A 26,387-nucleotide genomic window follows, 5' to 3' on the forward strand; every position below is an offset into this window, starting at 1 on the left:
TTTTTTTTTTTTAGCAATGAAGGGGGAGGGAGATGCGTTGGGGAGGTGAGACTGGGAGATCTCTCTGGTTACCGGCACCGAGCAGCGCTGCGTGCCGCCGGGAGGGGCTTCAGGCGCCCAACACCCTGCCCCCCCCCCCCCCCCCCCAGGATGCTCCTTCAGGAGGAAGCAGCACTAAGCGGAGGGCGCTGGGACGGCTGGGACTACGCGCCCCGGTGTCCGCACAGCTCGCCGGGAGGAGAGGTGACGGCAGAACGACACGCCAAGGTGTGAGCTGAGCGCGCCGTCCAGGAAGGCCAGCCAGGAAGGTGGCTGCCATGCTGTCCCTGTAGCCCCCCCCATCTTGCTGTCAATAAATTTTAGATAAAATCCACGCAAACTGGTCTGCCTTTAATGCACTTGCTGTCTTGAGCTGTAACCTGAACTGGGGCTGGTAAAGAACGGGGGCTGTGAGCGGTTGCAGAGCACATGAGAGGGGACGTGGCTGGGGGCCTGCCGCTGATCCCCAGACACCTGGCCCGGCCCTCACCGTGCGGTTAAACATCAGAAGAGCGCCCACACCTAACATCCGAGGCTCGGATCAGGTAACGGGAAATGAAACGCTTCCTGTTGTTCGGGTGGGAAACACCCCATCCCTGCAGCTCCCCGGTAGGGATTCACCTCCGCACGCTCCAGAGCCACAGCTGAGTGCTGTTCCTTTCGTGCTGGGAACTGGCAGGATCGGAATGTCCTGCAAAAGAAGGAGATAAAGGGCGGCTGCTTTGAGAATCCCAGGGTTCCCGACTTCACACAGGAGGGGACGTTCTCCAGGCCCCTCCAAAGGCCCCGCGTTGTTCTTGGAGTTCACCCTCAGTGGTGGCGACCTCAGCGAGCTGCACCGCGCCGTGAACCCGGGCTGCCAGCCGGGCACGTGTGTGGCGACCAGGGCTAGGAGCTGCCAGAACAAAAAGCCTTCTTACCTCTCAGAGGTGCAGCGCTGGCAGGCACGTACACAACAGGCACCATCTGCAGCCTGGTCAGGAAGGCGTTGTAGGCTGCACAAAACCAGCACCCTGGTTAGGTTCTGAGCCCCCTCGAGGACACGCGCTGCCCTCAGCAGCAGGGGCTCGGGCTGTTTGTGAAGGAGAGCCCTGGCCTAACCCCTCCCTGGGCTGCACCTGGAAGCCCTTTCTGGGTGCGGATCCCCCTGCCGACTCCTGCAGGTCAGCCACCGGCTGCTCTTAAGGACAGCTGCCCCAGGAGCTGCTCAGGCTGTGCTCTAAGGGGAACACGCAGGCTGCCTGCGTTCAACTTAGCAGCTTGGTTTTTCCCCCACTTCTGGCAGCTCTTAGAACGCTGCTTCCCCTCCATCCTCCTGGGTTCTATCCCGTTACTCTGCCCACGGCTGCTGGGGTTGCAGTCACAGCTGGGAAGTTTCCTTCCTTGTTGCCCCGGGCTGAGGTCCAGGTCCCCAGTAACCGAAGGGAGGGCTGCTCGAGAAAAGCAAGTGCTGTCGCGTCTTTTCTAGAGTGGCTTCAGCCCGTTTCCTAACGCTCCCAAAGAGCGCTGCGCGGTGAAAGGCGGGATGCGTAACTGGCCCTAGAATCACAGCGAGGGAAGCCCGCAGCTCTGCTTTCTCTGGGTGTGAACTCCCGAGTCATAAATCACTTACCAAGGAACACGACGACTGTCAACGCCACAACAGCAAAGAGAGCGAAGAGAAGGACCTGGTAAGAGCTCGCCAGCTGGTAAGGAACTCCCACTTCTCTGCACTGACCTGCGGTGCGAAGGGCAGGGTAAGTGCCGCACACGGGCAGCTCCCGGCTTGCAACAGCTTCCCAGAAGCTTCCCCTGACGGAGCTCACCAGGCGCGCACTCCCCGCTGAGAGCTCTCACTGCTACCGCTGCCCTTTGGCCGGTGAGAGCACAGGACACGTTGACGAAGGCCGGTGCTGGCATCTGCTGGAGAGAGGTGAAGTTGACCACGCCGACCACGTAGGAGACGAGCCCGAGCACGCTGAGCGACCGCTCCGGAGGCATCACGGTTAGAGCCGGAGAACTGGGCTGAACCTGTTGGGACAGACAGACAGCGACGCTGGAAGGTGACGGCCGGCAGTACTCCGGCTGACTGCACACGCTGATGTTCTACGTAGCCATGACGCAGCGAGTCCCGTTACTAGGGGTGATGGTTTCTTGCCTCGCTTCTCCACACAGCTGTCAGATGGAGGAAAATGCGGAATCGGCCCATACAGCCCATTTCTGAACGCAGAAACTGGACCGCAGTTGTTATCCAGTGGCCCAACCAACGATTCCTCAGAAGGAACTCGGCATATTCAAGCCCACTCCTCTCCCAACACCCTTGCAGAGGGGTTTATTTCCCTTCCCGGCAGCGGAGACACAAAAAGCAGCTTTTCACGTACCTCCAGCTTTTCCAGTACTTTTTCAACTCCCAGCACTCTTAGCACAGCGGTTAGTTGTGTGATACTAAAAACTAATTCTGACTGGTAGAGGTAGAAGGCAGGGAGGAAAGGAACAAGGACTTGTTGCGTGTCCCCCTTCGTCTGGTCACTGCTGTGAGAAACAGTCACGGTTACAGAAGCATCAGCCAAGCTCAGAGCCAGGAGGACCTCACTGGGCTGGGGTTTCGCTGTGATCACACAGGCATAAAGACCTAAATTAAAGACAGGATTCAAAATAGAATAAACAAATCAGAGCTTGCGTCTGAAATGGAAAAAATATCACCAGAACGAAACCCAAAGCATGAAGATTTCACAGGTCACGCCTGCCTTCGTGGATGCTGAATCCTGACTGCACAAGGAAGATTTCCCCAGCCGAAACGTCCAACGCGGTGCTGCTGAACCCAACTCCACATTTCAAGTAAGACTCCGGGAGAAGCCGACTTGTGATCGCGCTGAGCTGAAGTGGGCTGCAGGGGCCTAAAGGAGAAGAGCAGAGACAAGTCTGTCGGCTTCCTTCCGGGGGATGACCCTTCAGCAAAACGAGACGCAACGCTCCCTAACGCACAGCGCGGCCCGGCTGTCAGCCGGTGATTGCCATTCACGTTTCCAAGTAGAAACTTATTTCCCTCCAGTCCACAGTCTTTTATTTGCTGCGAGCGGGCTGTAGTTCATGTAATTCGGTGTTTCAAAGAGTAAAAATCCACTGCTTTGCTAAAGCACGTAGATGACTAAGATAAATTGCGATTCAGTTCCTCCTGCTACGGAATACGCACGTGTTTGTGTCCATAGTACAAACATTTCACTACAGAAAAGGTCAGCACGAACCAGGGAAGAGGAATTTACAAACACGGCTCTTTACCTTTGAGGGTTTCTCTTCCACTGCTTGTGGCAACAAGGACGTGGAATGCAGAAGAATCAGGAGCATTTGTTAAATATTTTTTTTGGCCCATCTGGAAACTTAGATTTGAAGAACCATCGGCAACTACCTGAAATATTAAGAAAAGCACACTGCTGTGCCCAAAACACTGGTTCATAGTGACAGCAGGGAAATTTCCTGCTTCGTGTTTCTTCTGCTATTCTACAAAACTTGCTTAACTGGCTAATTGTCATTAAAGATTAGTCTCATTTACACCTTTAACGTGAATGAGAACCAAGCCCTCCCTGTTTTGTTTTGAACTGGCCCCTCACTTGCAAACATTTTTTGTTCGCACCTAGGAACTGAGCCACAAGCCACCAACAGACACCCGGCAAGTCGGAGTAAAGGCTCTGCACCCCTCTGCTGTGAGGGCTCCAATCCCTAACACCGCCTACCTACGTATGGACTGAACCTTCTGATAAGCAAAGCATTCAGAGAGAAAAGCTGACGTTGGTTTTCTTTTTTTTTTTTTTGACGTAGAACAGCATAAATGCATGTCCTGGTACGCAGCAGCAAGCTGGTCTTGTCCCCTTGTGCTGTGACAAATACCTCTCCGTATGTTTTCCCTGTGCCTGGGATATCGTGGAAGATCGTCGCAGTTCCGGAGTTCTTCACTAACGCTGCTCCACTCACGCTGTCTACGTCCAGGACATCATCGGGGGAAACACGCCACAGCCCTGAGGCACCTACAGACACCGAGGTACAAGCTGGGTTCTGCGGAATGGGGTCTGCTGAAAAGGATGAGAGACCACTGAGGGGCCTCGGATGAGGAGGGTGCATTTAGCGCCCTGGCAATTAACATCACGTCTCTTTTCCCATGCGTGATTAGAGAGTTCCTACAGCATGCTGGAACACACAGGTCTTCTCTTTTTAGGCCTCCTACCATGAATCTTCCTGAGTATTGACATACCCCGGGTGAGGCCCTTGCCTGCATTTCCCAGTGAAGTACACTGCAGTAGCATCTGCTTTTTCTCCAGGACAGAGAGCTCATAAATCATATTTACTCGAGTAAGCTGGGACCGTAAACCAGAAGGTTAATTTTGGGGTTCAGCGAGTAAAGAGAATGCTCAACTGAGATTGCACAGAATGGGGAGAACATTTTTTGCATTCCCTGGGAGGCCCTCTGGTTACCTTTTATTCTAAAAATACTATCAAAGACTTAATTTACCATGTAGCGCTGATTAGTCAGTAATAAAACCGTAGAGCAGGACTGTCACTCCATTATGCACAGAGTCTTTTAATGCAGTTAAGGAATGCTTTGTTTAAGTACCAGTAAATTCCCCCGAGCAGCCTGTCCTCTTGAATAGCTATGAAACAGCCACTCTGAAGTTGGGAAAATGAGGGAAAAATGCTCTTTTTGTGTCAGGGTAAAAGACATCAAAATTGGGCCCGCACTTGAACTCTGAAAAGGTGACAAAGTGAACCTTCCTATGAATAGGAGTCATGGAGCCTAAGACTCAGGAATTTCTGTGCACGTGGACACCTGCTACCATGCCAGAGCACCAGGTCCGTTCCCATACTCAGGGGAGGCACCCCATCCTGGAGTAGTTTTGCAATTTTTAGAGTTCTCCCACTAAAATACAGTCAGCCCGGTTTTGCTCAGCTTCCGACATCGACTGAGACCACGTGACGTGAATCCCTGCTTAACAGCCCGGTCAGAGGCTACAGAAAAACGCGTACAAACCTTCTTGGTTTACAAGGGGTGAGCTGAAACAGATCACATCTCCTACTGCCACAGGCTTTGAGAGATCTGGCTTGATGGCGGGTTCCACAGGCACTGGGATGTAGTCAGCCACGCCTGGGTGCCTCTCGTCCTGCACAGTCAAGAGCGTCACTCCTCTGTTCACAGCCTGAGCCATGTACGTGTGATTCTTGTTTGCAGGTCTAATGAGTAGCAAGTCATCTCTGAAAACAAAGATGTCCTAAGCAAGAGGAAAGTGATCAATCTCACCCATCTAAAGCTGCGTGTTTCCCGTATGGAAATCCACACGTCACTACGGTATCGGTGACTAAGTGAGACAGCTCCCAGTTCTGGACAGCTGGTTTCAAATACATGCCAGGTTTAAGATGGAACTTGACATTTCTGTTATCGTTGTGCTATAAGAGCGGTCATCTGAGTTCCTGTCTCCCTGCCACGTGCCCGTGCTCTCAAGGCTGTACCTGTTCACAGATAAGTGCAGCTGGGCGTTCTGGGCATCGAACTTCTCCCCAATGCTGTTGTAGAACTCAACTGTAACGGTTAAGGACATCCCCAGGGGAAATGCAGCCAAGGACATGCCACCAGCTGTGTAGATTTTGGGACTAATGTTTATCCTTAAATAGGAAATGGGTGCAACCTGGAAAAAAAGCAAAGTCAAGCTAAGTCCTGGTATTTGTCCCTTGGAGAGTCCTTTGTAGCTTACTGTTTGCTGCCTCGGTACTTTTTCAACGCGTAATGGGATTGCCTGCGGCACAGCGCACTCCCTCTCTGTCTTACTGTTCTCTGCTTGGCTCCTGACTCAGAGGGATGACAGCCATCTCCTCAGCCAGAGCATCATTTTCTGAAGCTCCGGGATTTTTCTTGGCAAAGCCCTGTCAAAGGACCTACAGTTGCTCCCAAACTGATAAAGCACACAATGTACTTATGTCAAGCACGTTGGTATAGCTTCAAATAAACGTAAGGAAGCTGCAAACAAAACGTTTTATACTGCTGGGAGGCTTTCCACACAACAAGAACTTCTTCAGTGTGAAATATATTAACGTCTTTTTCCATTCTACAGACTGGTGTACTAAGGCTTGAGTAAGAACCCTGACCATTTACAGGGTTGAAAATTCAATCTTTTTACACCGAAGATACAGTGACACTGATGAAAAGAATCACAAAATGCAGTCTCTCTCCATCGGTTTGTTTTCAGTGGATTGAGAAACACAGAGCAGTTACTAGTTGCTTCCTTACAAAAACACTGGTTTATGCCTGAAATCTTACCCGGATGCCTATTACGATTGTCTGATTGACTCCAAAATGCTCTAGAGAAGTCACTTCCAACACTGCAATGCCTGTGATGGGTCCAGCTCTCAGGACACGTCGATCGTGCTCCTCGAGGACAGAAGAGTTGGGGTAACACTGCAGGATCTGAAAGCTCACAGCTGCAGCCCCTTCCCTTAGCCAAGAACAAAAGTGAAAAAGGACTGTTAGACTTGGATGGGCTGGGCGTTTGTTTCTCTCTTAGTGGCAGCCACGAAAGCAACAAGAAACGTATCTAAGTTCTTCTAGTTCCATATCCCACTACATTACTGACTGGCAGGTTCAACAACAGCAGGAGATCGGGGACGGCATTAAGTGTGCACTGCAGCTTCGTGCTGACAGCCTGAGCACCACGAAGGCACGTTACTCTGGAAGAGATTTGTCAAACTGCGCGTAAGGGGTAGATGCAGCCCTGCTCAGCAGTCACTCCAAAACCCATCTGCAGGCTGTGGAGTAACCCAGAAGCCTCCAGAAACGTACAACGTAAACCTACCAGCAAAACCTAAAAATCTGTATAAGCAGACGCTGCCCAAGCCCCACGATCTGTTTTTGCAGGTACACGGGAGATCGTTTTCTCAGATTAATCACGTTGCCCTATCTGTCCATGCCAGTGGGGAATGTTTCGCCTGTACAGCGCTATCCCTTTAAAATCTGACTACCATTTTCTGCTCTGTGATGAACTGCACTCAATACAGCCTTTTTAGACAGTAACTTGAAACTGAGCATGCCTCAAATTCTCATTCTTGTAGCAGGAAGTACGCAAATCTCTGCTGAATATCTTGGGACGGGAAAAATAAGCTAGTGGGCAGCTTTATGCACTGGAAGGAGTGAAACACGTTGTAAGCTGTCTCTGCAGCCTGGATTTTCCTTTGTCTACCTGTTTGTGTACAGCTTGAGTTGAGAATTCGTGGACATTAAAATTTGCTCAGTGGAAACAGAGGGAGAGAATAGCGACAGCTTATCAAATACCTACAGGCAGAACAAAAAGACATTATTAAATAGAGCTGTTGTTTTTTAAAATGGATTAATGACAGCTGGGAGTTAAGAGCGAAGGAAAACCACTTATTGGTCATCAGAAAAAAACAAACAAAAGGAGGCATAAACCTCTCTGTGCAGCTACGCCCAACGTGTACACCCCAAAGGAACCTTTTTTCGATGCATCTGGTCATGCATACTGCCCACAGGTTGCTTCCTCTCAAAATACACCTGCCTCGACAGCAAGCTGCACCAGCACCACTTACCAGGATTTGCACTTCATCTGATAGTTCGGTCACGTTTCCTTCCAACTGCCCAGCAGACGCGTTCAGACACTGCACCACCACCTGAATACTGGTTCTACCTGCTGATTTCGTGTGCACAACCATGGCAACGTTATTGTCTGAGTGGAGCTGGATGGAAACCTGTCAGAGAGAGGGCACAGATGTCACTAGGTAGCAGCCAGTTTTAGACTAAAGGGCTACTTTTAGTACAGAGATTACAAGCGGAAAAAGGAGACGTGTAAAAACTGAAAAATTCGCTTTTGTTTTAGATTCTGTTCCTAACGACAAGATCTCTTATCACAGATGTGATTTCATCCGTTCAGACTTTGCTGCTTTTCACAAGACATACAGAAGTTTCTAATGGCACACAGCTTCAAGCATCTCCATCTGGACCACACGTACGTAATAGGTAAAATAAAAATAAACACATAAATCACAGCGACATTACTACAGGTTCAAAAGTTGTACGCAAAATGTTCTGAAAAATCTTCTGATGCTTTCAGCAACAGCACTGGGTCTTAAAGCCATTCTTGTGGCTTTTTCCCTACCTGCCTGTGCCGAGGAAGAAGGTCTAGAACATCTCTTTTGCTCACTGACCACTGAAATCTCAGTTCTGGGTTAGCGTTACTGAAGGAAAATGGAGTCAGCTTGTTGTTCAGCCCCACGACGAAGACTGGCATCTGGAAAGGAAGAATACTGTCACCACAGAAATGTGAGGTCATCCATGACCCCCTAAAATTGGGAATGGAAGGGGAATCATGTATGACACATACACCAGGAATTTATTATCAGTAGTATACTCTCTGCAGTCCTTTAAAATACAACACAAGCCCTCCGCTCCCTTGCTTAAAAAACTAACCTCAATGAAAAGATCACACCCTCTTCCCACCAAGAATCTGCTGAATATATATTTCAAGATCTGAAACAGCCCTTGTATCTCCAGGGAAACGGGGGGGGGGGGGGGGGGGGGGGGCAAGCTGCCTGTAAACAATGTTTTCTATCTGAACGGATCCAGAAATTCCATAGCAGCTAAGAAATTCACTTCTTGAAAATGCATTCCTCACTGACGGCAAAAATCTCCCTTCAGAATCTTTCTAATTCATTTTAAAGCACCCAAAGCACGTGACAGCCCTCCACATTTCTGAAAAAGGAATTTCAGAAAGAACATACCCTGCGTTTGTTGAGCTAAAACACAACTAAAACCACTCCTTCAGGCATCTGTGACTCGGCACTCTAAGCTCCTCCTCGCTAGCCCCATGGTACCGCGCTGTTGACCTCACACACAGTTGTTTCCCAGATCATAACTTCGGGTAAGTGCAGAGCTGTAGCTGATTACAAGACCTGAATTCCTTGCAGTAGGTAAACAACCAGTCCAAACATCCGGACAAGGCTGTTGCTTCTCTTTAATCCAGAAGTGCTACTTTCTTTAGCGCACTCGTCTTACCAGACTAGAACACTGACATTCTTTTTATTGATTCCTGCACTCAAGTCAACACCTACCTCAAGGTTTAGACCTGCCTGTTAGGATAAGAATCCCCTTCAACTTTTGGCCAACAGAAGTTTCCAGGATCAGCTACAATACGTACCTCGGTGCCTGTTGTAAGTCTCGTAGCAGGTACATGAATTCTTACTGCTTTTAACTGAACTACTTCTAATTCCACTTGATCCTGCAAAATAAAACAACAATTAAGCTTTGAGACATCGAACTAAACTGAACAGCCTGCAAGTGGCCTGTAGCTTGACTTCGGAAACAAACTGTCCGTATCTGGCTAAGGGCTTAACTGTTTTTGCCAGGCAGGGAAGGTTTAGTAGCACACCTCCCGGAGCCTCCAAGTAGGCGGTAAGATCGCCATGCTGCCTTGTCATCTCCAGAAGCTGTCAGCCCTCCAGTGCTGGTAACTGCTGGCAACCCTGACACATCAGGATTTCTTTTAAAGACCTTTGACTCCTGTTGGCTTGTCCCATGGCCTAAACAGCGCCTTTACCAACATCCCACTGGGGGCGCCAGAAAGCAAAAAAAAAAAAAATGCACGGAGAAAGCTTCCCATCCAGCTTGGGGTGGCCTCATCTCTTGTTTGCAATAGGAAAGAAGTCAGCCTCTTCCTTTTACTGCCACGCTACAAATATTCATGGAAGTTTTTTCCAAGGTCAGATTTTCCATATCTGGGCAACCAAGGTAATTAAAAAGCCTGACAAGCCATTACCATTCTTTCTAAGAAAAAGGGAAAGGAAGAAAGACTGAGGAATATAATGGAAAGATACCTGTGAAAAAACAGTAACTCCTCCCGTGTCTTCACTAACCACGCAGATAGTGCCCTGTATCATGGTTGTTCCCACTGCTCTTGCCGTGACTTGTCCAAGTCGGTTAACCTCAGCGACGGAGGAGTTAGTGACAGAGAAGTGGATGCTGGACTGTGCCTGGGGACCACCTTCCGACATCACCTGGAATGCATTTCAATAAAACACAAGATGTTCACTGAGAAAACAAACGCACACTAATTCCCTAAGCCACAGCATCTAGGTTCACTGATTTCTGTCTCTAGTTGCCTCTTCATTGCCCCTCCACCTGCACATGCTGTAGCCACTTCATTTCAAGCTATCAGCATTCCACATGGAAGCCCACCTTCACATGCCCTTTAGGCTGGCCAAGCGGACCAGTCGCAGAAGTGGCCAAGCCTCAGGACCACGCTTGCTGCGCCTGCAGCGACCCAGCTCTCCTGTGCCAGAACGCAGATGCCAGAAGCAGCTAGCTGGATCACTGAAGCTCAATATAAAAGACAACGCAGAAGGGCTCTGGAATTTAATCTCTACCTTGATCCACTTAACTGCTGATAAAGAGAGGTCTGGCCACCACTGGCTTACCATGAGCCAGGATTTGGGAATAAGACTGGTAATAGGATTCAGAGCTTTTACTCCTAGATAATCAAGCTCTTTTCACCAACATTAAGCGCACCAATACTGAGGGGAAAGGAAGCAAAAAATTATCGTTTGCTCAGAAGAAATAATACTCACTTGCACCATGTTGTGTGGAATAAGAATAATTTTCTTTGGAATCAGTTTAAATGGAGGAAAGACCTGGTATAAGGGAAGAACATTCTACTTTAAAATGTTACACATTTTGTTTGTTTTTGTGAGAAAAAAAACACATCACTAGACAGAATACTAGGACTGTTAGTGTTGAATTAACACGTGAGCATGTCTAAGTAGATCTTAGGACATCCTTCTGAAAAACGTATTATCGTGCACAGATATTTCTAGTAAGGGAAGGGGATTCTGCCTTCTGAATAAAGGGACTAGGAGAACACAGATACCCTGCCAAAATACAGAAATGGTACCAATGATTACTGATGATAATTATAAGGATCCTTTTTTACAAGAATTTAAGAGTCAGAGAACATCAAGGCTTTAGAACGTCATCATACAAGCAGGCTTTTTTTTTTTTCCTACAGAACTTTGAACACAAGGATTCTACAGTGGGTCAGAAACATTCAAAAGCGAGCAGACTTAACAGCTGTGCGTTCTTACCTCAACTTTCCGAGGAGCAGAAGTAATTCTTCTTCCCATCTTGTCCCAGGCTGTAGCTACCAAAGTAGTCTGGCCTACAGCAACAGCCTGAAGTACGTGCAGTTCAGAATATTCTCCCACTTCTTCCATTTGCCTGTGAGGACACTTTAGCATGACTTGTCTTTTCATTTCCTGTATTATAACTAAGAGATAACTCAGGCAGGAACTGAGTGTGACTACTGTAACATCGAGGTTTTTACTTCGAGTTATCCATAGTCGTAGATAAAGGATGCATAGAGCTCTGAGTGGCAAACACCACACAATAAATACAGTAAATGTGAGGGAATCAACTCCTGCATCAAAGAAAAGTTTATGTCCAGAGCTACCAGGTGTAAAGAAACGCAGAGATATTTCAGCCTCTTTCAGATATTTAACACAGAAACACAGGCAGGAGAGATGACAAAACATCTTGCAAAACATTTTGTCATCTGCAACCACAAACCTCAAAGAGCTTTGCAAATGTGAGTTAAATCACCCAGCCTGCCACAAAAGATATGCACACATTAATTTACTTTTTACAGAACGGTAGGTGGAGATTCTCCTGAGAACCAATTGCTAAAACTGGCAGTTACAGTCCTGACACTTCCATGCACTCCATCAACATGTATGCAAAGCCAGCAAACAGCTAGGGGGTTGTAAATAGTTCTTCTGTAATTACTGGTTCTGTTTTTCAGTACAAGGTGAATGTTACCCGTTAGTACTTCAGAATGTTCCAACCCACCAACTGTACTACTTACACAAGTGTAACGATAGGTGATGCTGCTTGCAGCTTCAGCTTCATGTACTTGAAGTATTTACTCTGCAAGGGAAATCGCTGAAAACCCAGGACTTGAACAGTAACGACGACAGATTTGCCAATCTCAAGCTAGATTAAAAAGAAAAGGGGAGAGGGGAAAGGAAGAGAGGGATTCCTACGCTCTTCCTTGAGGCGTCTATATCTATGCCCTGCTCTGGATGCTCGATCCTAAGATGCATCTCTCAGTGCTGCCTCCTCCCTGTGGGCAGGGAAATATATCCTACCACATCAGGTCTTAGAAACTTTTGAGCTTCTCCCAAGTTTGCATCACCTTATCAGTGAGATCCACTTCCACCTCATACGTGTCAGACACATGCAGATAGGCAGTAACTGGTTCCAACAATGCCAAACAGAGATCATAAATTTCCAGACTCAAAAATCCAGGCTGCAGAGGGGTGACCTATAACAAAAGCAAACAGGCACAACCATAGTAACTGAAGAAAATATTTGTATCTCTACTACAGAGAATATGGATTCACAGAAATGAGGTATTCTGCTCAAATCAACCACGTTGTTCACTGGTACTCAGTTATGCTGATTTGGTGCATAAGAAAGACTTCACTGGGTTCAGTCGGTGTAATTCGCCACAGGACTCTTTCCTGGAACAAAGGGAGCAGTGCATTGTCCTGCATAATTTTAAATGCCCTAACACATCTGGCTTCCACTTCAAAACTATGCAGCAGTCAAAAGTTCAGAGTGTTTCTTCTCTGGCAGTGAGATTAGATTTCTGTCTCAAATAAAACCTGACAAAGGTTGGATTTCTGACTCAGCTACTAACTCGTGCCCTTTGGGTCATGAACGCCAAGCTGTACTGCAGATACTGCTGGAGGATATAGCAGTGCAGAAATCTGTAGGAAGGAATTTTGATAAGGAACTAGATAAAATGAAAATCTCAGTCCAACCAGGATGTGGAAGTAAGCCATGAGTAAAGAATAAAAACAGCGATTATCTATGCACAACTAACATGGCCTATTTAATAACTAACAGGATTCCCCTGAAGTTAATGCTCTTTGAAGCAAATATTTGGCCTGAATTACATAGTTGCTTAAGATGAAGTGGCCTGGGACACAAAAATGGAATATGTGCAACCAGCTCTAAGAACAACAATGACTGAGACAGAGGAAAGGAAAAAAATAATAATTATTTCTTCCTTTTTCCAGAGGATGAACTTCTCTTAAAAAATTCTCAGCCCAGGCTTCTCTAGCACGTAACATCTCGACTATAATCACCTCAATGGTACTTTCTGCCTCCCGATACTTCATGTTTACTATTCCAACCTCGCTGCTGTTGACCAGAAAGTATCCAGATCCTTCCATTAGATCAAACAGCTCCTGTCAATGAAAACAAAATCACATGAAAGATCTAAGCCCTTAGTCCTCAACTGTTCCAAGTTTTGCTAAGAAAAGGGGAGATCACTACAGGCTTTGAGCTATAAAATCTGAGGTCTTTTTCTTTATTTTTTATTTTTAAGCTCCCAGCAGGGATTCTGCTCAAGAAATAATTGAATAAAGAGCAGAACAAAACCCTCAGCAATCAGCCCCTGAGTGAGGACATCACCAAAACTATCTAGCCAATCACTCAGTCACCATTCCTTCACAGATTAAAATGCCAACATAGAAAGGCAGATGTCTGAAACCTGATGACAGTAAGTTATTCCTCTCAAACAATAAAAAACACATCACTGAGTTAGCAGTGGTGTGATGCCACCACGGCACCTAAACTACACTTAGCATCAAACACCACTTTGAATAATAAAGGGAAAATTGCTTCACCAAAGTGAAATGGGTTCATGAGTTTATGCAGTTAGGCCCTTTCTGCCTTCCAAAACCAGTGGGAAGCATCTCTTGACAGCAAAAGGCTTCCCAAACCATCAAGGAATGTGAAGGCACAAAATAAGCTGTTAGCAATGTTCTTACCTTTACAGCAGGATGATTATATATAGTGGCATTATCTGGCACAACAGTCACATCCTCTACCAATAAAAACTCCACAGAAGCAGAGGTAAGCAAGTTAGGCACTTCCTAGGAACGCAAACACAATCAGAAAGATATTACATCAGTATTGCTCAGGTTACAAAAGCACCACTTTCTTCCTTCTCTTGTACAGAAAGGAAACAATGATTGCAGATAGCACATGAGCATTTCCCCCACATAACTACACACTGAAACAAACCCTCCCCGTGAAAGCACAAAGGTCGGTGTTTAGAACTGGAAATGAATTGTCACTCTGTTACCCTTGACTATCAAGGACATTTTGCCATCAAATTAAAGAAAGATCAGGTGAAAGGCACGCAACCCCTCTTCTGCCCACCAGAAAAGCTCCTCGTTACTCACTTTTGGGCCACCTTGTATTGTGTACTTCACAAAGCTGACTCCAACATAAACAGTACCTTTAATCTGGTGCACTTCTAGAAGCTGATGTCCTACAAGCAACAGATGCAAAACACACACACCAGGACGTAAGAAATAACCTTAATCAGAATTTTGAAGATTTTAAAAATTTCACCAAGTTCCTGAGAAACAATTTCAAACCTCAGGATACAGTAATTTAATTCTGTGCTATTTACTTGAATTATTCTTTCACCAGTCCTCTTCCCATTTACAAACACACAACATAACCTACCACAGTATCAGTCTGAAATGTATCGATCACCCTGCTATTAGGACGTGAACATACTAGAAAAGCTCTGGAAGTAGGTGTTACTGATTTGCTGAGACAGAACATTTGTTGTCAAGGGAAACAGACTGAACTCCCGGGAATGGAAGACTCACGATGACAACGTGTTCACTGAAAGCTAATCCCAAGAAATACTTCAGTTTTGGGCTGTACAGAGAGTACCTGCTTTGGTGCCTCTGAAAGACACCTGTTTGTATTCACAGTGCTAAGGAGACAACAAAAAATAACCATGCAGTTCGTTAGTATTGATGCTGCACCGTCCGCAGTACAGAGGGGTCACAGCTCTGAGCACTTGTATCTCACAACTGCACTACGAGTTTCGAATTATTAGAGGAAACAGAAGTAAGCACTCTAGTCATGTTTCTGTTAGGTGGAAAGGAGGAAGAAAGATGGAACGCGATGATGCAAACAGGCATAATTCCTACAGACTCTGAGCAGTACCGTGCAGCTGGGTCTGCCCAGTCCCGTCATCCTTCGCTACCATCTTCATGGTTCTGGGATCAGAGAAGTGTGCAAGGGTTTCATTGGACGATTTCCACTCGAGCACCAGAGAACTGAAGTTGTCAAACTTCCGCTGCTGATGATCAAACGCAGCCAGCTCCAGAACCGTACTCCTCACACTGGATACAGGGATCTACATCCAAAGAAACACAGTTTCTATTGGTAACCTCGTGCCTGGCCTTAGAAGAAACATTTCCTCCTCCTAAACAAGAATCAAACTGTGATGGATAGGTTTCTATTTAGCAGTGACTGCTCCTTTCATCTCAGCTACAGCTTCATCACCCCAACGCGTTACAGGACTCAGGCTCTTCAGATTCCTCTTCTGAGCTTCCCTGTTTAGAAAGTCAACTGCTGCCAAATTGAACACAACGGTCAGAGAAAACCTTGTCAGCAAGGGGACCGCGATGTCAGGTGTTGTGAAGCAAGTTATCTCACTGCTAGATAGATAACTGCCAGTACAGAGCTCTGCACCAACAGTTAACGATGCACAATCTTTACCTAAGGACAGCCAGTACCTTATACACCCTGCATTCCCAACCATCCCCCAGGTGCATGCAGGATCCTAACACAGGATTAAATTATTAGCTCTGTTTCAAGTCTTACTAGCTGCTTGTTCTGCTGCGGCAATGGACAAGGCTGAATACCAGTAGCTGCTTCATACACAGGGGTCACAGACATACTGGTGGGATGAGCACAGATGAACGTCACCTGGATCGCCTCCACGGCAGGAGCAGGGTTCAGGAGCCCTGGCTGGTTACCTACTCGGAACGTGAGCACCTTCAAGGACAGGCAACAAGAGGGTTACGCAGTAGCTTCATCCATTCTATCTGTGCATAAAGTTGGCGTGTTCAGCAGTGTCTTAAAATGCAAAGCACTGCATGGATGGGGGTTGAATGTACACTACTGAAGTAAGCGCATGCCAGTATCATCGTGAGGGAAAGATGGCTATTTATTTGTCTTTGAGCAATGACCTGAGAAACTCTCTGTAGGCACAGCTTCTAGGAAATTTTCGTTACAACTGTCTATGCACGTATGACACAACCGCTGGCCTGAAGAGGACATGCACTTTTCTTTTTCCTAAACACAGTTCTGAGTAGAGGGGGCACTGTTAGACCAACAGGTTTAATGAGAACGAAACTCACCTTTGCTTAGCCAATACTACCATAGGCTATGCGCTTTTTAGTTGAGGAAAATGCTATTTGTGAGACTCGACATGCAATTTTATCCACAGTTTGCAGCTGCTTATAAAGTTGCCAGACAGATTAGAGGTTTCCTTACCTGCTCCCCCAGCTGCAGGCATACAACCTGATAAACGTACTGGTTCAGCTTCCTTTTGGTTGGAAATCGGACTTGTACAACCTCAATTTTCTCTTTATGCTCTGCAGTCAGTTCCGAAAAGAAACGAGATGGTTCCAAAATCCACGGTCCTGGCCCACCTTCAAATACCATCTCCTTTGCTGCCTGCCAGGTCACTAAAGCCACCTCTGCTGGGTTGACAGCCTGATCATGTGAAGACAAAAAAGCAGAAATTCACACTTTTAATGCAATTTGCCAGTGAGACACTGGTCCAAAATGGACAAAAACAAGAACCACTGATACTACCATTTAGCATAAGGCCTCTTAACTACTCTGGCAATATAAAGGATGTTTCAGACCAAGCCAGAGGACTTTTCAGTGCTGGAGCTGTATATGGGGCCATTCACACGTATGAGAAGCAGACAAGGAACTACACATCCTTACAAAATAACCTAATTTGTTTTTCTATTCATTTATTCCAATCTAACTGAGAAATCTAGCTTTGTGCACACCTACGAAAATGGTGATACAACAGCACACAGCTCAGAAAAATGAAGACTACCTCAAATGCCCTGCTGATTTGTCACAATTAAAGCAAGTTGACTGTTAAACTGATTTACTTCTATCTGACAGAATAAGAGGTTTGTGTTTTTGTAGGTGGCAGTCAATTCCCAGCTGCAAATTTATTTCTAGAGAAAATGATTCGGGACTTGGCACTGTGTAACAAATGCATTACCTCCTCAACAATTCAGTAATGCAACAGAACGGGATGAACCTGCGCACTTCCTCACCTTGAGAGGTTCATAAGCAGCAAACACTGCACTTGTTTCAAAATGCTCTTGGTGTACAGTAATGCTTGCTGTCAGCAACGTATGTCCCACAGACTTCGCTTCTAACTGGAAGCTGGAGCAGAATGTCTGTCCAGGCTTCTGATTACCTAAAAATGAAGGACATCTTTGCAGCAGGTCTCTAGGAGAGATGAAATGCAGCAGAATCTTTAACCATTTTTCCCCAGAGGTTTCCCCAAAAGTCACATCTCTCCAACGCTTCCATCTAGTTGTTGGGAGAGTCAGTTACAAAGTGCCACAAGAGACTCTTCAACCCAGTGACCACCTCAGACTTCGTTAGTGGCTAATGAAATCCCCAGGTACTGTACATGGGGGTGACTTCAGGGAAATTATTTAGAACACACTTAGGGAAACAAGTATTTTGGAGCTAAGCGATCATACCTTCTTCAGCAAGGACAAATACTCCTTGCTTTTCCATGCTTATATCCAAAGGTAAGAGGGAACAATCAGTGAAAGCAATGTTCTCCCTTGTTTCCCTCTCCGTGAAATACATCTTGAGAGGAGCTTCCAAAGTTTGGCCGATCTCAATGTCTGCATGAAACGGCAAAAGTTCCACCTTTGCCAGCTGTTCCACATACACCTGCATGAGCAAAGTCCAGGGCAGCACCCTGTGAGAGCAGAAGGAACTAGCACAACGAAGTCAGAACTACAGCATGGCCTAACAGCCCAGGCTTGAGCAGCAAACACCCCCAATTAAAGTACATGAAAATGTTTTGACAGCACGTCTGCTGTCAAAGGCATTTACAAATGCTTTAATAGTTCTTATATGAAACTAAACACAACCTAAAATAAAACAATGCTGTATTCAACAGCTAAATAGAACTGCGTTAGGAAGCATCTGACACTCAGGAAATAAATGCTAAGATTCAGGTCTATTCATTAACAGGGATATAACCTGGAACTAGTTCCACTGCAAAACTGCCATAAAAGCCACGGGAGAACCAAGCCCATTGCTTCTGAACAGGTGCCCAGCAAACTTTGACCTTCAGGCAGAAACTTTCGGTTTCTAAGCCTGGACAAGCCGTCATATCAGAACAATAATATGCCCAGAAAAGAGACTTCCCTGTATTTCTCCATAATGAGAGGGGTTCTGTACATCTCTGGCCTGAACAGTGCAGTGCCCCTGGGCCCAGCCTCCGGTCACTACGCCTTTTATGGTGACCGTGACCACAGTCTGGTTGGAGGAAATCCATGAGAAGTTGCCACTGCCTCCTTCTACCTATCAAAATAGAAGAAAAGGCAAGCACTGTAAGCTAAAAGTAAACAGCGTCCTGGAACCAGCAGCAGGATGACATGCTGCTATCACATGAGCATTACTGACCTGACAAATGCATACATACATATACATAGGTATATAAAAGTTGGGGTCTTTAGCTACGGAACAGAAGTAAAAATCAATAAACCAGCAGCATTCCTATAATTTTTTCAGCTGAAGATCTCAAAGTACTTTTCAAACTTCTAGTACATATCATGATGGACTGTTAGGAGCAAAGAGGAAAAACAAGTAGGCTTGTTTTACAACTCAAGTAGAATAAATATTCCCAGCCAAGTCAAAGGGAGGACCTTTTCCCCAGGTGAGTAAAGAGGAAAGCTAGGGAAAGAACAGAATAAAAGTACGTCTCTGCTGCCTTTCCTTATACTTACACAACACTTTCAACGGTTCAAAACTGCAGTGAACTTTAATGATGTATAGCCAAGCGAACAATAAATGAACTGGGAACACAGGCATTGGACCAAAGAACAAAATAACAAAGACATGACAGAAAAAGGAAATGGAAAAGCAAAGGGGAGAAAAAAGCACTGGAGGAACACGGCATTTCTGGAGAAAGGAAAAGATTATGTCACTGTATCAATGAAAAATGGATTTTGCTGGACAGAGCAGAACAGTTACAAGGTTAAAGTCGGAAAACAGGAGTGGTTTTGCCTGTTTAGTGCTCAGGATTCTCACTGAGCCTCAATTCGCTGCAAGTTTTTAATTAACTTTTCTTCTGGAAGAGGATCTCAAGCCAAAGAGGCTTTCATGATTTCCCAAGACATAGCCAGCTTCACCTGAAGGTTGTATCGGTACAGGACTTCCGTGGGATGGTGTGGAAACGCAAGGAGAGAAGGTGACAGTTGGATGGGAAGGTAAATCTTCACCTCCTGCTCGTGGCTGACTGGTATGGGTAAGTAAGCCTGAGAGCCATCCTACAAACAAGGGGAACAAAGGACACCGTCTTTCAACCACAGTAGCTTACAGCTGACAGGAGAAAGCTAAGGCTTCTGTACACTTGAGATAGGTCTGAACAGGCCTGAGACCCCATGAAGATTGTACTGATTGCTTAGAATGTAAGCTTAAAAAAAAAAAAGTATCTGAAATCAGTTGCTGCTTTTGGGGGAGGGATCCAAATGCAGCTGTAACAAGTCCAATTGTTTCCAACACATTTTATTTTGTATACAAATAGAGGCAGCAGTCTGTGGCTCCATTTTCACTGTCTCCTTAACGCATTTAATTTCTGTTCCCAGCTGCTGAGGCCAACTGGCGTGGACTAACTTGCTTCTGCTTTCCAACTCATCAGCTCCAACACCTACACCTAATTCCCTTACGGAGAACAGTCCCTGGAACACCCTCATTCCAAAACTTTGGAGCTTGTTTACAAGAACGCTACTTGGCAAAGAACAAGGGTGCCACTGACCCGTACACGGCCGGTATAAGACACGCTGCATGCAGCTCTGGTAAGAGCTGTTGCTACTCCAACACCAGAGCAGAAAGTTCAACAGCCCCTGGTGTCATTCACTTCTTCCCAGCCTTTCTTTGCATCTGCCCGGTTTCTCACATCTCCAAGAGAATCGTATTTGCCTCTTGGACTGCTCACAATTCAGAAACTGCAGAAGGCACCGTCTGCAAAGACCTTGTGGAGAATAACTTGTTCTAGCAGGATAAATATAGCATAGCTGGAATCACAGAGCAGCTCGTTTCACATAGATGTGCGCAGCATTAAGCGACAACCTGAGGGACTGAAAAAAACCATATTCTGAAGAAAACTACTGCCATCGTTGTCTTTTACCTGTTGAAGAACAGAAACCAATTCAGCTTTTATCCCTGTGATGCCATCTTTTAGGACTTGAACGATATGGTAAGACCCATTATGAGAAGATCTTAGCTCTTCAAAATGCTCCTTAGAAAAGTGGTGAATTATTCGGAGATTCTGCAAATTGACAAAAATCGGTGAACATTGTGTCCCCCTTCCAAGGAAAACCCGATTCGTTTTCCATAACACCCACAGCGTTGTGCATTTCTGTAGAGGTTTGTAACACAGGTAAGGAGATTGGTTCACAGGAAACTGAATGGAATTCTTTTTGAGAGACTGTAGGAAAGATTGAGGTGGTAACAGAGCAAGAGTTAATTTCCTTTTCTCTCTAATTTCCTTACCAGTCCTACATACAGAATGAATCACAGAATGGCTTGGGTTGGAAGGGACCTTACAGATCATCTACCTCTGTATTAGGAAGTACTTTCAATAAACTTGGAAAGGGCAGGAATGCTGTATTCATTCCACACCCTCCATGACAGTAACGTAACTCATCGGGGCACTCCTCGGGCGGCTGCTCCTTGCTAACTGAACACGTACTCACATCGGATAAATAAACTTTAGTGCTGTCTCTATCATAAACTTCTACAGTGATCACATACTCTCGCTGCACTTCCAGGATCCATCTGTCCCCTGGATAGACAGTGAAACCTGAAATAAAAAATGTGGTTCGCTCTTGAGAACACTATCAGCAGCAGCCAGCGGTGGCAAAACATCCCTCATTAATAACTTGCAGTACGAGTCGCTTTCCTTAATCCGAAGGATAACTGAAGAATTCCTGAATTGGTTTAGAAACCTTAAGGTTGTACTCTGCTTTGTCCTCGATCAATGAGAGTGCCAGCGATGCTATTTTTTGTAACAGAGACATCTTTCTGCTGCCAATAAACAGATTTTAGTGCAGAATGAAGAATGCCAGCCATGAGGCAGCAAGGGCTTACAGTCACTATGAAACTTTCCTGGATAAGAAATAGTGACTGAAGCAGAAAGGCTCTCATTATTCATCCTCTAAAGTATCCAGTATCATGTAAAAACAAATTCTTGAACCCAAGCACTCTCTAAGAAAAATATATAGTTCAGCAAGAAGCACAAAAATGGCATGTAAGGCAATTATGACACATTCTTTCCGAGCTCTGAGGCACATTCTCTGTTGCTGATCTTTGGCTTAATTACTCTGATTTAGAAAGCAGCCCATCAAACGGAGCAAAGCCAACTTCAATTTTCAAATCAGTGCACTTGAAAAGATGCAGTCTGTTTTTGCCTTAAGTTTTGGGTGCTTACTGCCAGCACAAAGACTGCAATGATATTTTAAAGCAGTGTTTTCCTGATTAAAAATAAAATAAAATAAAAAAGTAACTTTTACAATCAAGCTTCCACTTCCTCGTTACCTAAAAATCCAGCTTCTACGATGTAGATAGTGCAATTAGGAAGTCCAGATGCAGCCCGCATGTGAACATCTTTATTCTTGCATAGGAATTCTTCAGGGATTTTCATTTTATGAAAAAAGCACACATCCATCCTCAGTGATCTATAAAACCCCAAGTGGTTTAAACAGAGAATAAGTGAGGGAATCTGGGGCTTGATCCAATTTTCATCGACATCAGTGTCTTTCTGTTCCCGTCAATAAAAACTACATTGTGTAATTGGCTGGAGGAGGAGGAGTCATTGTCAATGCAGGAGAGAAAGGAAGCGGACAGGCTACAAAGCGATCTCTTGCTGAACAGCCAGCAAACAGTGAGGAGGCTCCTGAGGCTGAACACGGAGCATGCTGACCTGCTGACCCACAAGAAAGGTGGAGACTCAAAAAGGAATCCCTGTCTAACAAAGTAACTACTCTGAAAAGTTAAAGCATTCAGAGGAACTCAGAATCAAATCTCAAAAAATCCTGTTTGCCTTTACAACCTCTTTTACTCACAGCCTCTATTACTAACGATAGGGTTGCCCATGCTTGGAAAAGAGGAGAGCTACGGATTAGCACATAATATATGGCTGGAAGTCTTTTTAGAAGGATACTTTTATGAACAAAGGCAAGAGTGCTCTGTCCTAACTGCACTGCTCTCACAATGCCTGTCTTCACCTCCAGGCTGGCCGCCGGCAGAAGGTTGGAGCCACCAGGCCCAATAACTTGATCGCGAAGTTCAAGGTCGTAATGTTCAAGAGGAAATTCTAATTCTGAAAAGAGATTACTTTAAAAGTTACAATAATTTGATAATCATCTACAGTCCCCTATGAAACCTCATCTTCACACGGGTACCAATGCAAGGATCAGACAACAATGACAGCAAACAAGCAATATTAACAGGTCATTAGCTGACATTTTCTCCCCACTGGCACACGTGCGCTAGTTCAACTCTCAGACACGGACACACGAGGTGTGAAAAATCAGGGGCAACTCCAACCCCCTCCAACAAACTCACAGCCCTCAGGCGCTCCTTGGAGCCTCCAGCAGGCTGTCACCGGGCCCATCGCTGGGCTTCCATTGGAGCCCCCGTCAGACCATTACTGGGCCAAGTCCTGGGCCTTTACCGCAGCTCTCAACAGACCATTTCTGAGCCACTCGCTGGACCTTCGCTGCAGCTCCCACTGACCCATTTCTGGCCCATTTCTGGTCCAGTCCCCAGGGTCTCTCTGGATTCCTCCCCGCACCTTTGCTGGCCCACTCCCTGCACCTTCCCTGGGGCCCTCACTGCACCACGAACAGGCCACAGGCGCTTTGGGGCCTCCACTGGACCAGCCCCGGGGGGGTTTTGGAGCCCTCTCTGCCCATTGCTGACCCAATCCTGGGGTGGTTTTGGAGCCCTCCTTGGAGCCTCGTTTTACACATTAGAGAGCAGTTCTACTGGGGCAAGCAGCGGGCTTCCACTGGAGCCCTCTCCAGACCACTGCTGCCCCCCCGTTGCCCCACTGCGCGGAGGACTGGCCATTCCCACATATCCCCGCGTTCCCTCTTCAGTCAGCACTGACAAGGCCCAAATGGTCGGGAATTCGCTAACAACTCGACTTCACCTCTAGGGTCAGCTTCCCTGCTCCCAAACCAAACTGTTCGGATGGTGTACTTAGCTATGAAGGCCAACAGAAGATTGGGTGAAATATGGTGGTGCTAGGAGAATAATTCACCTGTAATCTTCCCCCGCACCACTTTTGCTGCTTGGTATTTTATATAGGCTCCAACCAGGAGGTAAACATCGTGAGACGGTTTCAGGAGGATATTCTCTAGAACCAGCAAACGTATCGAGGCAGCAGCTACTTTCTAATGGAAAAGGAGTAAATACACTTTAATAGCACAAATTAACATTTTGTAACACAGTACTCTCACAGTATCTTCAATATTTAGTGGGGAAAAAACAGCAAAATTGGTAATCCTAACAGTACTGCTAGAAGTGGTACTAGATTTTTTTCTCTTATCTGTTACTTGTGGAATTCTTAGCTGTCTCTGTGATGCAGCAAGACAGATAACTTCACGTGTACTTACGCACACTCTTAAATTTCGCTTTCTAAAAAATGGGTTCCCAAACTTTAGGAATTTGTATTCTTTTGAACTGAAAAGAGGGATTTTTACAGTAATTCTTCACCTTGTAGGTTGATTCTTGCATTCGGACTTTTACGACTGCTGCACCAGTTATGCTTCCTGACACCAGAATCCTGTCTCCTTGTTTTTCTGCTCTTTCCATCTCCGCTATGTAGTCTGGTGGAGAGTAGTCAGCTTCCGAGTATTTTAAAATCCTGACCAAAAAGAAAAAATGTAACTTGAGTAACTTTTGGTATGATCTCCATGATCATGTCAGATTCACTAGTACAGACAACGTAGATGAATTACCTTTCTCCTCAGCTAAATGAACCCAATTCCCTGAGCCTCTCCTATCACGGCTCCTGCTCCAGACACCTTCACAAGCGTCTGCTGGATTCCTGTTTATTTCTCAGTCTCTCATTTGTATTTGAGGGCCCCAAAAATGTATCTTCTGAATTGCTCTGACAAGATTTGCTGATCATTGTCTCAAAACTATTGGGCCCTGTGATGACAACATGGGCTAGGCCATCACAAACTATTTTAAGCTGTACAATGCTTACAATACTCGCATTCAAACCAAAAGCATTCTCTGAGCAGAATGCCCCTGCTGCCAGTTTTACTCACGTGATTTATCTAAAAGCTAAATTAACAGCACTCGTACACCTACTGGCGGTGCAGTGATAAATCACTTCTCTCTGTCCCAATTTACCCATCCTGTTTCTTACCCATTCCAGGAGTATCCCAGGATGAAAGCAACTGCAAAGCATTCATTTGGAATTTCTGACATAGGTACCTTACTTTGTTTGACAGTTCTAAACTTTCGACGTCATCATCCTTTGCAATGCTCCATTCAAAAGTCATTCCTGACAAGCTACTGAACGTGTTTCCTGAAAACCAAAATGAAAATTTGTTTCGAGAGAGAAACTCGTGTATTCTAGCCAGCTGATACAGTGCAACCAAACCTCCTTTCCTTCTAAATATGCAGACAAGAAGCAGCATTTACTCCTCAGAGAAAAACTTTGGAATTATACCAGGAAAGCTCATCTCACAAGCAGTACCTTCGACATCCAGAGCTCTCACTGCCAACTCCAGAGGAGAATCTTCCACATAGATTTCCCGAGTTCGGGAGATAATTTCAATACTGTTTATCACATCAACAATGACATCGCAACGGAGTAAATGGCCTGTCACTGTAGCAATAGAACAAAATAATCCTTAATTCAGCATCTACTAGTTCATAATGGCTTAAGAATCGTGAGAAACTAGTACTAGTGCAACTAACAAATAGGTGGCTTCATGTCCTACAGAACCCAAATAAGATTTTTTTTTCCACACCACAGGTTTTTCAACAATAACGTGTTCATATTTCTAAAAATGTAGGAGTACAATCCTAGGCTTCGATAAAAAGCCTCAACTGACAAATTACCTTCTGCTTTATGGACTTTTGCTTTTCTACCTACCACATTCCTCAGCTATCACAACACCGCTTAGCTTTGTGGCTTGTGAAGACCGAGCAGAGAGCAATGCTTTTTGGGAACAAATGGTACCATTCTCATAAATGGACTCAACAGTCACTATATCGTTATGCGTGGAATACCTGAAAGAAAGACAGGAAGACATTTTTCCTCACTCAACTCAAAAGTGTATCTTTAAATGGGTTCCAAAAAACAGAGGGAGGAGGGGGGCAGCTTGCTCAAATAAACACAGGTTTGTATTGTCCTTAAAACACTGAAGTTTTTATTATTTATTCCTGTAATAACCTGCTTAAATCCTTTAGTCTTAGTGCTGGGTGCCGCCTGGTCACAACAGCTCAAGTTTCAAGTTCCAAAGGCCGATAGTTTATGGTCCCCCTTCTCCAAGTCCTAATGTTGACACAGAGCCCAGAAAACAAACAACCCCTGCTCTGACCACGTAAACCCGTCCCTCACAACTCAGCACAGCGCACGGGTCAATATCCCCTCGCTAACCTGCTCCCTGGCAGTGCTGAGGCCTCTCTCGCTGTGCTGCTAAGCCGAGAGCCTGCCTCACAGGCACACCGCACAGCCAGGGACACCACTGTTCTTTCCTTCAGACATTCTCCCTCGGGCCCTGCCCCTTCTCGCCCTGTTAGCCTTAGAGGGTTCCCGTCTCGGCTCCCCAGGTCCCTTTTTGTCCCGTCAGCACCCCCCTTTCACCAGCCCCCATCTTCCCTTCAGCACTGCCCCTCCCTCACCAGGAGTAACAGCCCCCCTCAGCTTCCAGCACAAAAGGGACCCGCAGCTCCCGACTGAAGGGCAGTAACACTTTGGGCACGTTTAATTTGAACGCGAGGACGGGCACGACGAAGAACAGGAGGAGAAGGAAAAGCCGAGAACAGAGCCGAGCCCGCCCCATCCTGTCAGAGAAGAACCAAGATGGCGCCGCCGGCAGGGCGCTGTTCCCGCCTTCCGGCACGCCTCCGCTCTGCGCATGCGCAGGGACTTCCCGATCACCTCGCCAGAGGAGCGCTGCGCATGCGCACTGGCGCTGCCCCG

At 46.0% G+C, this 26,387-nt stretch overlaps 1 protein-coding gene across 2 annotated transcripts; it reads right to left on the reverse strand.

Annotated features, from left to right (window-relative positions):
* Positions 1-198: 198 nt before the first annotated feature.
* On the reverse strand, positions 199-26,296 carry NUP210L (nucleoporin 210 like). Of its 2 annotated transcripts, XM_035346508.1 has the most exons (40): positions 26,087-26,296; positions 25,335-25,471; positions 24,933-25,064; positions 24,668-24,761; positions 23,939-24,089; positions 23,484-23,616; positions 22,380-22,538; positions 21,755-21,823; positions 20,914-21,020; positions 20,346-20,486; positions 19,348-19,485; positions 18,362-18,517; positions 17,680-17,878; positions 17,242-17,387; positions 16,433-16,654; positions 15,758-15,931; positions 15,095-15,287; positions 14,311-14,399; positions 13,894-13,998; positions 13,207-13,308; positions 12,249-12,377; positions 11,919-12,046; positions 11,143-11,275; positions 10,630-10,692; positions 9,880-10,059; positions 9,204-9,284; positions 8,166-8,297; positions 7,600-7,758; positions 7,236-7,327; positions 6,320-6,494; positions 5,515-5,690; positions 5,039-5,259; positions 3,904-4,040; positions 3,298-3,424; positions 2,766-2,915; positions 2,400-2,650; positions 1,845-2,049; positions 1,652-1,756; positions 960-1,034; positions 618-730 (listed from the first exon to the last, which is right to left on the reverse strand). In XM_035346508.1, the coding sequence occupies exons 1-40, from the start codon at positions 26,245-26,247 to the stop codon at positions 657-659; spliced, it is 5,601 nt and encodes a 1,866-aa protein (XP_035202399.1). In that variant the 5' UTR covers positions 26,248-26,296; the 3' UTR covers positions 618-656. The 2 variants fall into 2 exon arrangements, with proteins under 2 accessions (XP_035202398.1, XP_035202399.1); XM_035346507.1 differs by lacking the exons at positions 3,298-3,424; positions 3,904-4,040; positions 20,914-21,020; ... (6 more) ...; positions 25,335-25,471; positions 26,087-26,296 and having other exon boundaries at positions 199-730; positions 1,652-2,049; positions 20,346-20,885.
* Positions 26,297-26,387: the final 91 nt, after the last annotated feature.

The sequence above is a fragment of the Oxyura jamaicensis genome, chromosome 25, assembly GCF_011077185.1.
Source record: "Oxyura jamaicensis isolate SHBP4307 breed ruddy duck chromosome 25, BPBGC_Ojam_1.0, whole genome shotgun sequence".
NCBI classification, from domain to species: Eukaryota; Metazoa; Chordata; class Aves; order Anseriformes; family Anatidae; genus Oxyura; species Oxyura jamaicensis.